Genomic DNA, 14936 nt, shown 5'->3' with positions numbered 1-14936 from the left:
CAAACAAGTAACTATCTAAGTGAGGTATCAACTAAGTCCACACAGAAGAAACACATCAGCCTGTGTGATCCAAGGAATTATAAATTTTATAATTATAAATTATAAAATCCAAATCCAAAGGAGGGAATGGTATCAAAGCTTAACCTATGAACACCCACTTTGCAGAAGGCTATGGATGACAACGGAAGCCCAAAAGCCATCCGCAGAGTCTACTAATGGATTAAATCTCCAGTGAATCCCCTCTGAACATGGCCTTGACAGAGAACATTGTAGTCAATTATGGCAGATGCGGTTAGGTCATTTGATCTCCCTTTTGACCCATTTAAATTTTGTTTCAGATTTTCATATTTTCTGCTTTCTTTTGATGAAGTTTTCCTATTTTTTATCTAGTCATTGTTATTGGGGTTTTGCTTATTTCCGTTGTGTAATTTTCTGTATATGAAATGCAGGACAGTAAACCTATAGCCAGTAACAGTAATTACCTAGGGGCATGGCAGGGGAAATGGGAGAAATGGGGAGCTAATGAGTAGGAAAAAGAGGAAAATGTTCTGAAATGGATTGTGGTGATGACGGTACACCTCTTCTTAATGTGACTGAACATTTAAATTATATTATATGTGAAGTATATGCCAATAAAACCATTTAAAAAATCAAAATGGCAGCATGTACCCAAGGAGAGAGGGTTAGGAAAGGATGAGGAATGGAAACAGGAAACATAGGCAGAAGTAGGTGAAAGTTGATACACTGAGGTGATTCAGATGATGAATCATAACAAAATGTGTGTTAATTGTTGAATATAAAACTCATGATCTCTGTAAACTTTCACCTAAATCACAATAAAAAGTTAAAGAAAATTTAAAAATCATGTATAAACTGTTGAATTAATGGATTTTTGCCATATATATTCTCAACCATAACAAGCTGGAAGATGTCATATAGTCTTACCATTGCGGAAAACTTTATTGAAATCAAATCCTTGGCTTGCTAGAAAGTCAATGCTTGAACTCTGAAACAAAGAAACAGAACAGCCTTTTCAGTAAGGACAGTAGCAGATACATGAATAACAGCAGAGGGCCCTTTAAGTAGAGAATGACAGGCAAAGCAGCAGCATGCCCAAGAAAAAGATATTTCTACTCCAAGGCCTTCAAATAACTCATTCATTTACTGAAAATATCTGGGGTCCCAAGGTTGGCAATTCAGCTCCACTTGAGAAAGATGAGGCTGTCAGTTCCCATAAATATTAATCATCTCATAAATCCTACAGAGGGCTGCTCGGAGTCAGAACTGCCTTGATGGCAGTGGGAGGAGTTTGTTTTTATTTTGGTGGGAGCGTCTATTCCCTCTCCTTTTTAGCTTGTTTAACTTGTACCCTTAGTTTCACAATCTTTAGGGATAATCTATTAGGTGAACTGATAGTCCCCCAATAGGCAGAGGACAACTCTTGATTGCTATGCCTCCTCCTGTTGGCACTGCGTTAATTAAGACTCACTGTGAGCAGAACTGCCCTGTCGAATTTCCAAGGCTGCCGTCTTTACGGAGCAGACTGTCCCATCTTTCTCCCAGGCACTGACTAGTGGGTGCAAGCCGCTCTTTTAGTTAATATGTTCTATAACCACTCTACCACGAGGGCTTCTTAACACGACTGCAGTTACGCATTCTATTCCTCGGTTAAACCAGCACTCCAAGGGCTATGCACCAGGTTCATTTTCCACTTGGTCCTTTAGAATCACATTGTCAGAACTGTACTTTTTACACATTATACAAAGGAGCACTAGTAGCACACTGGTTAAATATTAGGTGCTAACTAAAAGGTTAGTGGTTCCAATCTACCAATCACTCAGTGAAAAAAACAAATGTAACCATCTGCTGTCCTGAACAATGAAAGTTCTTCATCCTAGAAGGCCACTAGAGCTCTGAATCCACTCGCTTGCAGTGGGTTTCAGTCAATGACTTTTTTTTTCTTTTAATATCAAACAGTCCCATTAAATTCACCACTGTATCAATTTTAGAATATGGCTGCATGTGAGTTTTTGTGCATTAATGATTTCTTTATGATGCTGAGGGCTGAATGTTCTGAGACCTCAACTAGGAAAAGCTGTACCTCTGAGCCTAGTTTAATTTGGGTCCATGCATCATAGAATACATTTTTTTCTTCTTTTCTTAACAATTAAAGACACAGACACAAATAGTTGAGTATTTCTGTAGCATATATTCTACACTCTAAAAAGCCCTGGGAACACAATGGGTAAGCACTTAGCTGCTAATCCAGAGACTGGTGCTCAGAGCTCACTGAGCAGCTGCATGGGAGAAAACCCTACTGCCTGTAAAGATCACAGCTTAGAAAACTCTACTGGGCAGTTTTACTCTGACTACATGGGGTTAATATGAGTTGAAATTGTCTCAACAGCGCCTAACAACAACAAACATAGCACAGTAGTCATACTCTCATATATTTCTATTTATATTTTTAAACTTGTAATGAAAGATAAAAACATTTTAGACAACAAAAAATCTTTTAAAAACTTGATGGGATATAAAATAGCAATCTGAGATAGACAGATGAGGGGGCTTCAAAAAACTCACAGAAAGTAGAATTAAAAGATAATGGAATTTTTACAATCTAACAATACCTCTGCTGGCTCTATACCCTAAAGAACTAAGAGCCAAACACGAACAGACATAAACACTCCCCTGTTCATCGCAGGGCTGTTTGTAATAGCAGGAAGTTGGAAACAGCCCCAGTGAACTCCAGTGGAAGGATGAGTAAAGAAACTTTAGTATACACATACAAAATGCAATACTATGTGTCACTAAAAACAATGACAAAACCATGAAACCGCTCATGACATGGATAGCCCAGAGAGCACTATGCTGAGTGAAGTCAGTCAATCACAAGAGGACAACTATTGTACGAGACCACTACCATAGGGATAAAAACCAAGCAAAGACTTGCATACTAAAGGGAACAGACTTGGAGGTCCCCAAGGGAGCTTGGGAAAGGCTGGGAAGATGAAGCTCCAAGCCAGAAGGTTGACATGCAGTGACTTGGTGAAAAGGAGGATGGAGTTCTGTATCAGGGAGAAGAGAAATCAAGGGGGAGTGGAAGGGATCAAATATGGGGGGGGGGTGTGGCTTGATGACTGACTTTAACTGTCCCTTTGAAATATAAACTCTGGCCCCACAAAATTCATCAAAAACAAACAAAAAACATAATGGAACTTTCCACCAACTTTTTGAAGCTCCCTCACATACACACAAACTTCCAAACCAAAACCAAATTCCTTACCATTGAGTTGATGCCACCTCATAGCAAAAGGACAGGGTAGAACTATAAACCGCTCCTGTAAATTGCCAACACTGTAACTCTTTATATGGGAGTAGAAAGCCCAGTCTTTGTCTCTCAGAGTGGCTGGTGATTTTGAACTACTGACCTGTCAGCTGGCAGCCTGAGGTACTTACATAATTTCGTGTCAACTTAAAAATATATAAAGGTATAGTAGTAGTTGAATACAATCAGATCACGGCCTGATGAAGCCTCCTGGTGGTGTGGCCTTCTCATAAGAAGGGTTCTGGAAACCCCCATCTCTCCGCCTTCACCTTCCAGCAGGCTGACCCTGACTGCTGCAATAGCCCTGCGATGTTCCCACCGCCACTAGATCCACAAGACTTTGCACCCATGAGCCTGTGATGTTCCTGCATTCTGCAGCACTGCTGTGACTGCACTGAGTCTGAAGAGGGGCTTATGGGCTAGTACCGGACTTATGGACCCAAGTTGGATACAGTTGGGATGTTTTCGTTATATATAATTACATGCTGATATGAAGCTCTACCTTACCCCTACATGATGAGTGTCACTGGATTTGTTTCTCTAGTAAACCCAGCCCAACACACAGCCCTATGAATAACCAAAATGCAACCAGGCCTCCCTACACACAAACTTAAGTGTACAAATCATTTTAATCATTGCCAGATTTTCTTTTTTGTTTAATCATTTTATTGGGGGCTCGTACAATCCATCCATCCACCCTGTCAAGCACATTTGTTGCCATCATCATTCTCAAAATATTTGCTTTCTACTTGAGCCCTTGATATTGGCTCATTTTCCCCCTCCCTCATGAACTCTTGATAATTTAAAAATTATTATTTTGTCATATCTTACACTATCCGACATCTCCCTTCACCTACTTTTCTGTTGCCCATCCCCCCAGGGGGATGTAATCGGCTCCTTTCCACCCCACCTTCACTCCACCCTCCTGGTATTACCACGCTCACTACTGGTCCTGAAGGGATCATTTGTCCTGGATTCCCTGTGTTTCCAGTTCCTAACTCTACCAGTGTACACCCTCTGGTCTAGCCAGATTTATAAGGTAAAATTGGGATCATAATGGGGGAAGCATTTAAGAACTAGAGGAAAGTTGTATGTTTCATCGTTGCTACTCTGCACCCTGACTGGCTCATCTCCTCCCCGTGACCCTTCTGTAGAAGATGTCCAGTTGCCTGCAAATGGGCTTTGGGTCTCCACTGTGCACTCACCCTCATTTACAATGATATTTAGATCTTTGATGCCTGATAACTGATCCCTTCAACATCACATGGTCACACAGGCTGTAGTGCTTCTTCCATGTGGGTTTTGTTGCTTCTGAGATAGATAGTCGCTTGTCTATCTTCAAGTCTTTAAGACCCCAGACGCTATCTCTTGATAGACAAGCACCACCAGTTTCTTCACCACATTTGCTTATGCACACATTTGTCTTCAGCAATCGTGTTGAGAAGGTGTGCATCATAGAATGCCAATTTAATAGAACAAAGTGTGCTTACATTAAGTACACTTGACTGGAGCACACACTGAGAGGTCAAAAATCAGACCTTGATCTATTTACAGGTTTTTCTTTTTTTAATTTTTTCTTTTCCTTTTTTTTTTAACATTTATTTATTGTGGGAAACAGAAAGATTTCTCCCAAGTCATCTCCCCCATTACCTTGCTTGCAGCTAATGGTAAATGACTGTCAAGTTACCTCCCTATAGGCAGTGAGTTGTCAACACAACTGTCTGGACTGGTAGGGCCCACTCCCTGCTGTTAAGGACAATGGGCTACTTCTCCCTAAAGGCTTAGTCATAGATTTGGTGCCTGTAAGTGGAGTTTACACCCTACTGATAATGGTTTCTATGGAGATGAGAAGAATAGGTCAAACCTACTCAGTGACATCCAAAGTTAGGCTGCCATCCTGAATCTAGGATCTGCCCTTGTCACATGTATACCCCCAATCCCTCCTCTTCCTATTGTAAGGTGGTGTTGACCAACCCAGGAACAGGGAGCAACAAGTGATCCAAAATTAATGGCAAGGAGGGTCTGAGAGGCCTGTTAGGGATTCAGCAATGGTAATGAAACTGAGAGAAATTACTGAAACCCAAATGAAGGCGGAGCATGATAGTGAGACAAGAGGAAAGTAAAAGGAAATAGAGGAAAGAACTAGGAGGCAAAGGGCATTTCTAGAAGTCTAAATACAGGTATGTACATATGTAAATATATTTATATAGGATGGTGGGAAAATAGTTCTATGTGCATATATTTATAGGTTAAGTATTGAGGCAGCAGATGGATATTGGACCTCCACTCAAGTACTTACTTAATACATGCCCAGATTGTCTATGACTTAAAATAAGGAACTCTCTACCTCACTTACTCACTTTCTACCCTGTTCAGATGCAAGACTCAACATCCTCTGATCCACACACCTCGGCCTCTTTGTTTGCCATGCTTGAGTGCGCCTATAATTCTACTTAACTCAATATTCCATCACTAACAGAGGCTTCGAAGGATGGACGACGAAAAGGTATTTACCCTCCTGTCACTTGACTCTCAAAAACCCGAATTTCCTGTATCCAATTTAAAATCTTTAATCAAGGATTAATCAATATGACCCAGCAATTCCACTCCTAAACATATACCCCAAAGCACTGAAAGCAGATGTTCAAAGAAAAATGTAAACTTGTAATGAATGTTCACAGCTGCCAAAATGGGAAAACCACCCACTTTTCCATCAATACATGAAAGGATAAACCAAATATGGTATAATATACAGTGGAATATTAAACAATCATAAAAAGAATTTAAGGACTGATACCCACTACAAAATGTATGGACCTTGAAATAATATGTTCAATTTAAGTCAGTACTATTGTGTATTAATCGACTCATGCAAAATACCCAGGATAGGCATATCTAGAGACAGAAAGCACTGAGTGAATGTTAGAGCCTGCAGAGAGAGGAATGTGGAAATGACTGCTTAATTGGTTTGACATTTCCATCTGAGGTGATAAAAAGTTCTGGAACAAACAGCTGCCCAGCCAGCTCAATCAGTAGACAATGAGCCTCTGAATAAGTTCTGGAACTAATGGGGTAATGATGACATAACAACGTAAATGTACTTATCTACTGAATCATCCAAATAAAATGGTAAATTTTATATGTTGACTTTACCAAATAGAAAAATATTCATCCATGTCTGCTTGCCTCCTTCTTTTAAAGTTGAAGAGTACTGGGAAAGTTTTCTCCTATTGTAAAAACTACACACATGTGACACAGTATTTGCCAAGTCAACATTTTTTATATTTATAATTCAGTGGCACCAATTACACCTCTTTCCTTTTTGAAGTTATATATATTTTCCACTCAACATTCCTTTTGAGCTCACAAAATCTATTTATGGTTTACTATTCACTATCACTGACTTATTGAAAACACAGACAGATGCCTTTCCTGATTTTTAATCATAAACTATGCTCTTGTTCTATTTAAACTTCTGGCTCTTCGTCTACATACAGCTTCTGCCTGAGCACAATTAAGTTTTCTGGGATTCCCATTCTTTGCATTGTTAACCACAGCTGAATTTAAGTGCACTCTCAATATTTTCTACTTTCAGGCAAGATATATCTAACAATATAAATTATATCCTTAATTCCAACTCCTCTTTTGAATCCACTTGAAGATCCCGGTCTATGTCCTGCTGCAATCATTTTAAAATTGCTTCAGCAAAATTTTTATGTGAATTCGTTATTAATGATATCACTCAATAATTTCCATATTTTGTTGAATTATCTTTCCTTGGGAGGGACATAAATATGGATCTTTAGTCACTTGGCTGTCTTCCAAATTGCTTAGCATAGACTAGTGAGCACCGCCAGTATGGTATCCATTTGCTGAAACATTTCAATTGGTGGTCCATCAGTACCAATTCCTTCAATACCAATGGTCCTTGATTATATACTACCTCCTGAAACAGCTGGGGGTTGACCAATTCTTTTTGATACAGTGGTTATGTATTCTTGTCATCATCTTTTGATGCTTTGACAACATCAAAACTGAACAACCTGATATGCAGACAACAGAACCTTGCTTGATAAAAGCAGAGGATTTAAAGCATTAGTGATTAAACAATCAAAGACTCTAGCCTTTGGTATGAATTACATCTCAATTTAAAAGGAAAAAATCCTCACAACTATACCAGTAAGCAACATCAAAACTGGAGAAAATATTGGTTTTGCAAAGGATCTTGTTTTACTTGAATTCACAATCAGTGTCAATAAAAGCGTTTGGCAAATTTGATGCACAATACCAGGCTAAAGTATTCCAAAGCAAATCTGTCACCTTGAAGACTAAGCATGACATTTTCAATCACCTCATACACATGTGGAAGTTGTACAAGAAATAATGAAGACTGAAGAAGAATGCCTTAGCATCATGGTGCTAGTGAAGACTGTTCAACATGCCATGGACAGTAGCACATGAGCAAAATGAAGTCAGAATGTTGCTTAGAAGTAAGGATAGCAAGACTTAGTCCCAGGTGCTTTGGACAAGTTATGAGAAGAGACCGGTCCATGGAGAATATTATGTTTGGTAAAGTAGAGGGTCAATGAAGAGAGAACAAGAAAGACCCTCAATGAAATAGATTAACACCCTAGCTACAACAACAGGCTCAAACTCAGTGACGATTAGGCCCAGTTTTTTAATTGTTGTACATGGGGTTGCTGAGTCAGAAGTGATGCACTAGCATCTAAAAACCACTACTACCTTTGATTCTCAATAATATACCACTTTCAAGATTTAAGAGCTATGGGGGGAGCGGAGAGGGAGGGGAAAAAAAGATTTAAGAGCTAAATATGTCATATATTTATTTGGGAAGAATATATATATATGTATATATAGTTATTTGGAAGAAAATTGATACATTCTTCAAATTTTTATTTTTTTTCATTTTAAAAATCATTTTAATGGGGGCTCATGCAACTCTTTTTTTTCTTTTTTTACGTTTTATTAGGGACTCATACAACTCTTATCACAATCCATACATATACATACATCAGTTGTAAAAAGCACATCCATACATTCCTTGCCCCAATCATTCTCAAAGCATTTGCTCTCCACTTAAGCCCCTTGCATCAGGTCCTCTTTTTTTTTCCCCATCCCTCCCCTTTCCCTCCTCCCTCATGTGCCCTTGGTAATTTATACATCGTTATTTTGTCATATCTTGCCCTATCCGGAGTCTCCCTTCCCCCCTTCTCTGCTGTCCCTCTCCCAGGGAAGAGGTCACATGTGGATCCTTGTAATCAGTTCCCCCTTTCCAACCCACTCACCCTCCACTCTCCCAGCATCATCCCTCACACCCTTGGTCCTGAAGGTATCATCCACCCTGGATTCCCTGTACCTCCAGCCCTCATATGTACCAGTGTACAGCCTCTGCTCTATACAGCCCTGCAAGGTAGAATTAGGATCATGGTAGCTGGGGGGAGGAAGCATCCAGGATCTAGGGGAAAGCTGTGTTCTTCATCGGTACTACCTCGCACCCTAATTAACCCATCTCCTCTCCTAAACCCCTCTATGAGGGGATCTCCATTGGCCAACACTTGGGCCTTGGGTCTCCACATTCTTCAAATTTTTAAATGTACACAACATTTGACTTGGCAATTCCACTACCAGAAAATCTAGACCATAGTAATACTCCTATATACTTTGTCTTCACAAGCTGTCCCTTGAAATTTTCTGTTCAGCTCTGAAACTTCATCATTTCATTCATTCGTCTTAGCTACTCTACAGTTAAGGGCAAGTTTCAGAGTCTCTTCAAAGAGTTGAACAGAAAATTTCAAAGTGTAGCTCCCGAAGAGAGTCAAATATTTTAATGAAATGTATAAAGATACAGGGTTAGAGAACCAAAAAGAAAGAACACACTCAGCACATCTTAAAGTGAAAGAACTCAAGAAAAAAACTCAAGCCTTTAGTTACAATATTGAATGATTACATAGATAAAATATTGAATTATGCAGAAAATATCAAAACATAATGGTGAGTGTTCACACAATCACTGTTCCAAAAAGTTAGTTGACATTTCACCATTTCAGTAGGTAGCATGTGAGCAAGAATCAATGGTACTGAAGGAAGTTCAAGATGCACTGAAAGGATCAGCCAAAAGTGACTCAATGAATTGATGAAATACCAATTGAAAATGTCTCAACCAACTGATGAAGCACTGGAAGAATTCACTTATCCATGCCAAGAAATTTGTAAGACAGTTATTTGGCCCACTGAGACACAGAGATCCATATTTGTACCCGTCCACAGAAAGATGACCCAACAGAAAGTTAAAATTAGAGAATATTACTGATATCACATACAAGTAAAATTTTGCTAAAGATCATTCAGAAATACACGAATAGGGATTACCAGAGTTTCAGGGTGAAACAAGACATATCCTTGCTGTCAGATGGATCTTGGCTGAGAATACCAGAGTCACTATAAACAACTATGGATTCTGGCATTGTTTATAATAGGAAACCACTAATAATCCTCTATATTCTAATAAAGGCCTATTTAAATAAGTAATATATATCCATATTATAAAAAATGACATTCCATGGGTTTGGGGCACACACTAAATCCTAGCCCCAACTTATGAATAATCAGTTCTTACGGCATGGCCCTGCTCAATACTCACCTTCATGAAATAATCACAGAAGATAAGGATGCCACAGCAAAGAATGGTAAAGAAAGCAGATGGGGCCTGGCTACCGATCAGAATAGTGTCTGGGGTCTTAAAGGCTTGTATTCAAACAAGCAGCCATCTGAAGGAGAAGTCAACTAAGTCCACAGGAAGGAAGCACACCAGCCTGTGTGATCCAAAGATGACAATACAAAATTTAAATATGGTGAGGAGAAGAGCATCAGAACAAAAATTATGAAGAGCCAGGAGGCATGGTAGAGCGTGACCAAGGTTAGTGTGACCGAGGAATTAGGGAAACCCAATGAAGGCTGAGCAGGAGAGTGGGACAAGAGGAAAGTCAAAGGAAAAGACCTAGGAGGCAAAGGGCATTTATAGAGGTTTAAATAAAGGTATGTACATAATGTAAATATATTTATATCTGACAGTGGTTAAATAGATCTACGTGCATATATTTATAGGCTTGGTATAAAGGTAGCAGATGGACATTGGGCCTCCATTCAAGTACTCCCTCAATGCAAAAATACCTTGTTCTGTGAAACTGGCATTCCATGATGCTCACCTTCCTGACATAATTGCTGAAGACAAAGCAGCTGCATAAGCAAATGTGGTGAAGAAAGCTGATGGAGCCCGGCTACCAAAAGATATAGCATCTAGGGTCTTAAAGACTTGAAGGTAAACAAGCAGCCATCTAGCCGAGAAGCAACAAAGCCCACATGGAAGAAGCACAACAGCCTGTGTGATAATGAGGTGTCGAAGGGATGAGGTATCAGGCATCAAAGAACAAAAACAATCATATCAATGTGAATGAGACAGAGTGTAGAGTAGGGACCCAAAGCCCATCTCTAGGCAATTGGACATCCATTTACAGAAGGGTTCCAGGGAGGAGAGGAGCCAGTCAGGGTGCAGTGTAGCAACAATGAAACATACAACTTTCCACTAGTTCCTAAAAGCTTCCCCCTCCTCCACCCCACTATCATGATCCCAATTCTACCTTACAAATATGGCTAGACCAAAGGATGTACACTAATACAGATAGGAACTGGAAACACAGGGAATCCAGGGCGGATGATCTCCTTCAAGACCAGTGGTGAGAGTGTTGATACCGGGAGGGTCTAGGAAGGGTGGGGTAGAGAGGGGGAACTGATTACAGGATTCTACATATAACCTTCTCCCTGGGGGTCGGACAACAGAAAAGTGGGTAAAGGGAGATGTCGGACAGTGGAAGATATGACAAAATAATAATTTATAAATTATCAAGGGTTCATGAGGGAGGGGGGAGGGAAGGGGAAAAATGAGGAGCTGATGCCAGGGGCTTACATGGAGAACAAATGTTTTGAGAATGAGGAGGGTAAAATAAAATGTTTTGAAAATGATGATAACAAATGTAAAAATGTGCTTCACGCAATGTATGTATGTATGGCTTGTGTTAAGAGCTATATGAATCCCAATAAATTGATTTTTAAAAAGTGGGAAAAAAGATTGAAAGTTGTAGAAAAGTAAATGGGACACATATACATTGACACTCTAGGCATTAGGGAGCTGAAATGGACTCTTACTGGCTATTTTCTATCAGAAAATCATATGGTTTACTATGTGGAGAATGAAACAATCAAAAGGAATGGTAATGTATTCATTGTAAAAAGGACACTTCAAGATCTACCGAGAAGTACAATGCTGTCTGTGATAACATTATATCTATCCACATTCAAAGAAACCTAATCTATATCAATTATAATTCAAATTTATGCACCAACCACCAAAGCTGTTAATGAAAATGCTTAAGAATTCTACAAAAGTCATCAGTTCAAATTAAACAAAGATGCAATCAAGATCCACTGATAATTACTGGTTATTGGAATGCAAAATTTGGAAACAAAGAGGAAGAAACATATTAGAAAATATAGCCTTGGAAAAAGAGATTAGATGACAGTAATTTGCAAGTAGCAATGACTTCTTCATCACAGATTATTTTTTCAACTATAAAAAAGGTGATGATACATGTGGACTTTTCCAGAAGAAATACACATAAATGAAACTAACTAGTTCTGTGGAAGAGATGATGGAGATTAATATCATCAGCTAAAAACAGACCAGGGGCTAATTGGAAAAGATCATCAATTGCTCATATGTAAATTCAAGTTGAAATTGCAGAAAATTAAAACAAGTTCACGAGTCAAAATACAACCTTAGGTATATATCCAACTTGTATTTTCAAGAACATCTCAAGAACAAATTTGAGAGGGAGTTCTTGGAAGATGGCACCAATGTAGGATCACTCACCTGAAGAACTCACTGTGGGCTTGCCAGATTTTCAAGTAAAGTGGTTACATTAGGGGACTGGGTCATGAGAACAGGTCTCCCAATACCCCAGGGTTCTTTGTCAGTTCTCCCACAGAGAGTGCTCTGTGCTCATCACTCGCCCTTTCCCAAAAGCAAAAGAATTCAAAAAGGATAATGTGGGATGAAGCGAAACAATATCTGAATTATTGGGGTCCCTGAACTAAATAAGCCTACAGTTAAAATAGAAAGGGAATTCTTGGAAGAAAAGTTCCCCATATCAAAAAGGAGGAGACAATTACCATTCAGGAAGCAGAGAGAACACCAATTAGATTAAAAAAAATCACATCAAGACACACAGTAGTCAAAGTATCCAATTTTAAGGAAAAAGAGAATCATCAAGGCAGCTAGAGGGAAAAAAAGCGATCACATGTAATGGTAAACAGATAAGAATAAGCTCAAACCTCTCTGCAGAAACCACACAGGAAATAAAAAACTGGAGCAATGTGTTCAGAAATTGAAAGACAACAATCAAAGAAGACTTTATCCAGGAAAACTCTCCATCAAATAGATGTTTTCTCTAATAAGGAAACATTTAGAGAATGCGTAAAAACAAAACCAGCATTACAAAGAGTACTTTCCAGTTTTTTATGGGTAGAAAACAACTGCAGTACACAAACATGGGACCATCACAGGATGTAACACTACCCAGAAACCAGCACACTGAAAACAGTAACCAGACATTACAGATCCAACAGAAAAACAAAGAAAAGAATAAACTTCTCTCTCTCACACACACCATCCTATAAAGGAGAAGAAACTCAAACAGAAATAGTACAAGATAGCAGCAACTAATCATCTCTTAGATTTAATTACATTGAATGTTAATGGTTTAAGCACATCTATTAAAAGGTAGCAGACTGGATTAGACCTCAAAATTCATCAATCTGCTGCCTTTAAGAGACACATCTCAAACTCACTGACAAAAATAGACTGAGATTCAAAAGATGGCAAAAAATTTACCAAGCAAATGGCCATCAAAAAAAGCAGGGGTAGCAATCCTAATCTGACAAAATACACCTCAAGGTGCATGACATAAAGAGAGATTAGAATGTGCATTACATACTGCGCTTAAGGGATCAGCAGACCAAGAACCCATAAACAAATTAAACACGGGGAACCAATCACAATGATCGAAGCATAACCCGTCCAACCCCACCCAAGAGGATGAACAACAGAAACATGGGTGAAGGGAGACAGTAGTCAGTGTGAGACATGAAAATAATAATTCATAATTTATCAAGGGTTCACAAGGGTGGGGGAAGGAGGGAAAAAAGAGGAGCTGATACCAAGGACTCAAGTAGAAAGTAAATGTTTAGAAAATGATGATGGCAAGGTATGTACAAATATGTTTGATCCAACTGATATGGATTGTTATAAGTGCCCCCAATATAATGATCTTAAAATAATAATAATAAACATATGCGCCAAAGAAAAGACCCTCGAAATTTGTCAGCCAAATCCTGAGAGAGATGAATACAGAAATCACCAGATCAATAATTATAGTAGGTGATTTCAATACACCACTCTCAAAGAAGGATAGATCAACAGGTAAGAAACTCAATAAAGAAACTAAAGAGTTGAACAATACAATCAAATAACTCGACTAATGGACATTTTCAGAGGTAGCCAACCAACATAAAAAATATATATATATACACACATATATATTTTTATGTTGTATGTATGTATATATATGTATACACACACACATATATATATATACACACACACATACATTTTTCTCCAATGCATTTGGCTCATATTCTAAAATATTCCACATGCTGGGGCGCAAGGCAAGCTTGAGAAAATTCAAACACATAAAGGTCATTCAAACCAACTTCTCTGACCACAGTGCCATAAAGTTGGAAATCAACAATAGAAAGACCCAAAAAACAAAGATAAATACTTGGAGACTGTATTAGTCTGGGTAGACTAGAGAAACACATGGAAACTGATATTTATCTGAGTGTTTTATATAAAAGGTAATCGTACATTAAGAAAGCATCCCATCCCAGTACAGTCCAAGCCCATAAGTCTGATATTAGCCCATATCCAATACCAATCTAGAAAGTCCTCTTTTGACTCACAAAACACATGCAAAGACATTGAATGCAGGGTGATCAGAGGCCAAAAAGTCTTTGGATCCAGTGGCATTGTAAGCATCTCAGCGCTGGCAGGGGTCTCCTCGTGGCTTCTCCAGTTCCAGGGCTGCATCAGGATAGTTTCATATGGTTTCTCCTCGGGGAAGTCTCATAGGAAGTCAGCCTTGTCAGTAGAGTCTCCAAAGAAGTGAAGTAGTGAGTCTCTCCCACCTCCAAGGAGGACAAACCGGAGTTCCCATAATCCTCAGGAGAAGGCCATGCCCACAGAGGTCTCATTGGCTATGATCTGATTGACAGACTAAACTCTACCCCTTCACTCTTAATCCTCTGAACTCCCAAACTGACACCAGATTATGTAACTACCACAGAGACTTAATGATGCACTTCTCAGAAAGAATGGGTATGAGCCCAAATTAGAGAGGAAATTAAGAAATTCCTAGAAAACAATGATAACAAAAATACAACATACCAAAACCTATGGGACACAACAAAGGCAGCC

The 14936-nt window shown here is 39.0% G+C and overlaps 1 protein-coding gene across 1 annotated transcript in view; it reads right to left on the bottom strand.

Moving 5' to 3' along the window:
- Positions 1 to 14936, bottom strand: part of PARN (poly(A)-specific ribonuclease) — a 144581-nt gene that overhangs the window by 115207 nt on the left and 14438 nt on the right. Inside the window, exon 6 of the mRNA XM_075564267.1 lies at positions 946 to 1006. Within this exon, the coding sequence (XP_075420382.1) occupies positions 946 to 1006 (61 nt within the window). The remainder of the gene's footprint in view (positions 1 to 945; positions 1007 to 14936) is intronic.

Source organism: Tenrec ecaudatus, chromosome 12, assembly GCF_050624435.1.
Source record: "Tenrec ecaudatus isolate mTenEca1 chromosome 12, mTenEca1.hap1, whole genome shotgun sequence".
Taxonomy (NCBI): Eukaryota; Metazoa; Chordata; class Mammalia; order Afrosoricida; family Tenrecidae; genus Tenrec; species Tenrec ecaudatus.
The sequence above is the reverse complement of the archived record's forward strand: the minus strand, read 5'-3'. Positions and strand labels throughout refer to the sequence as shown.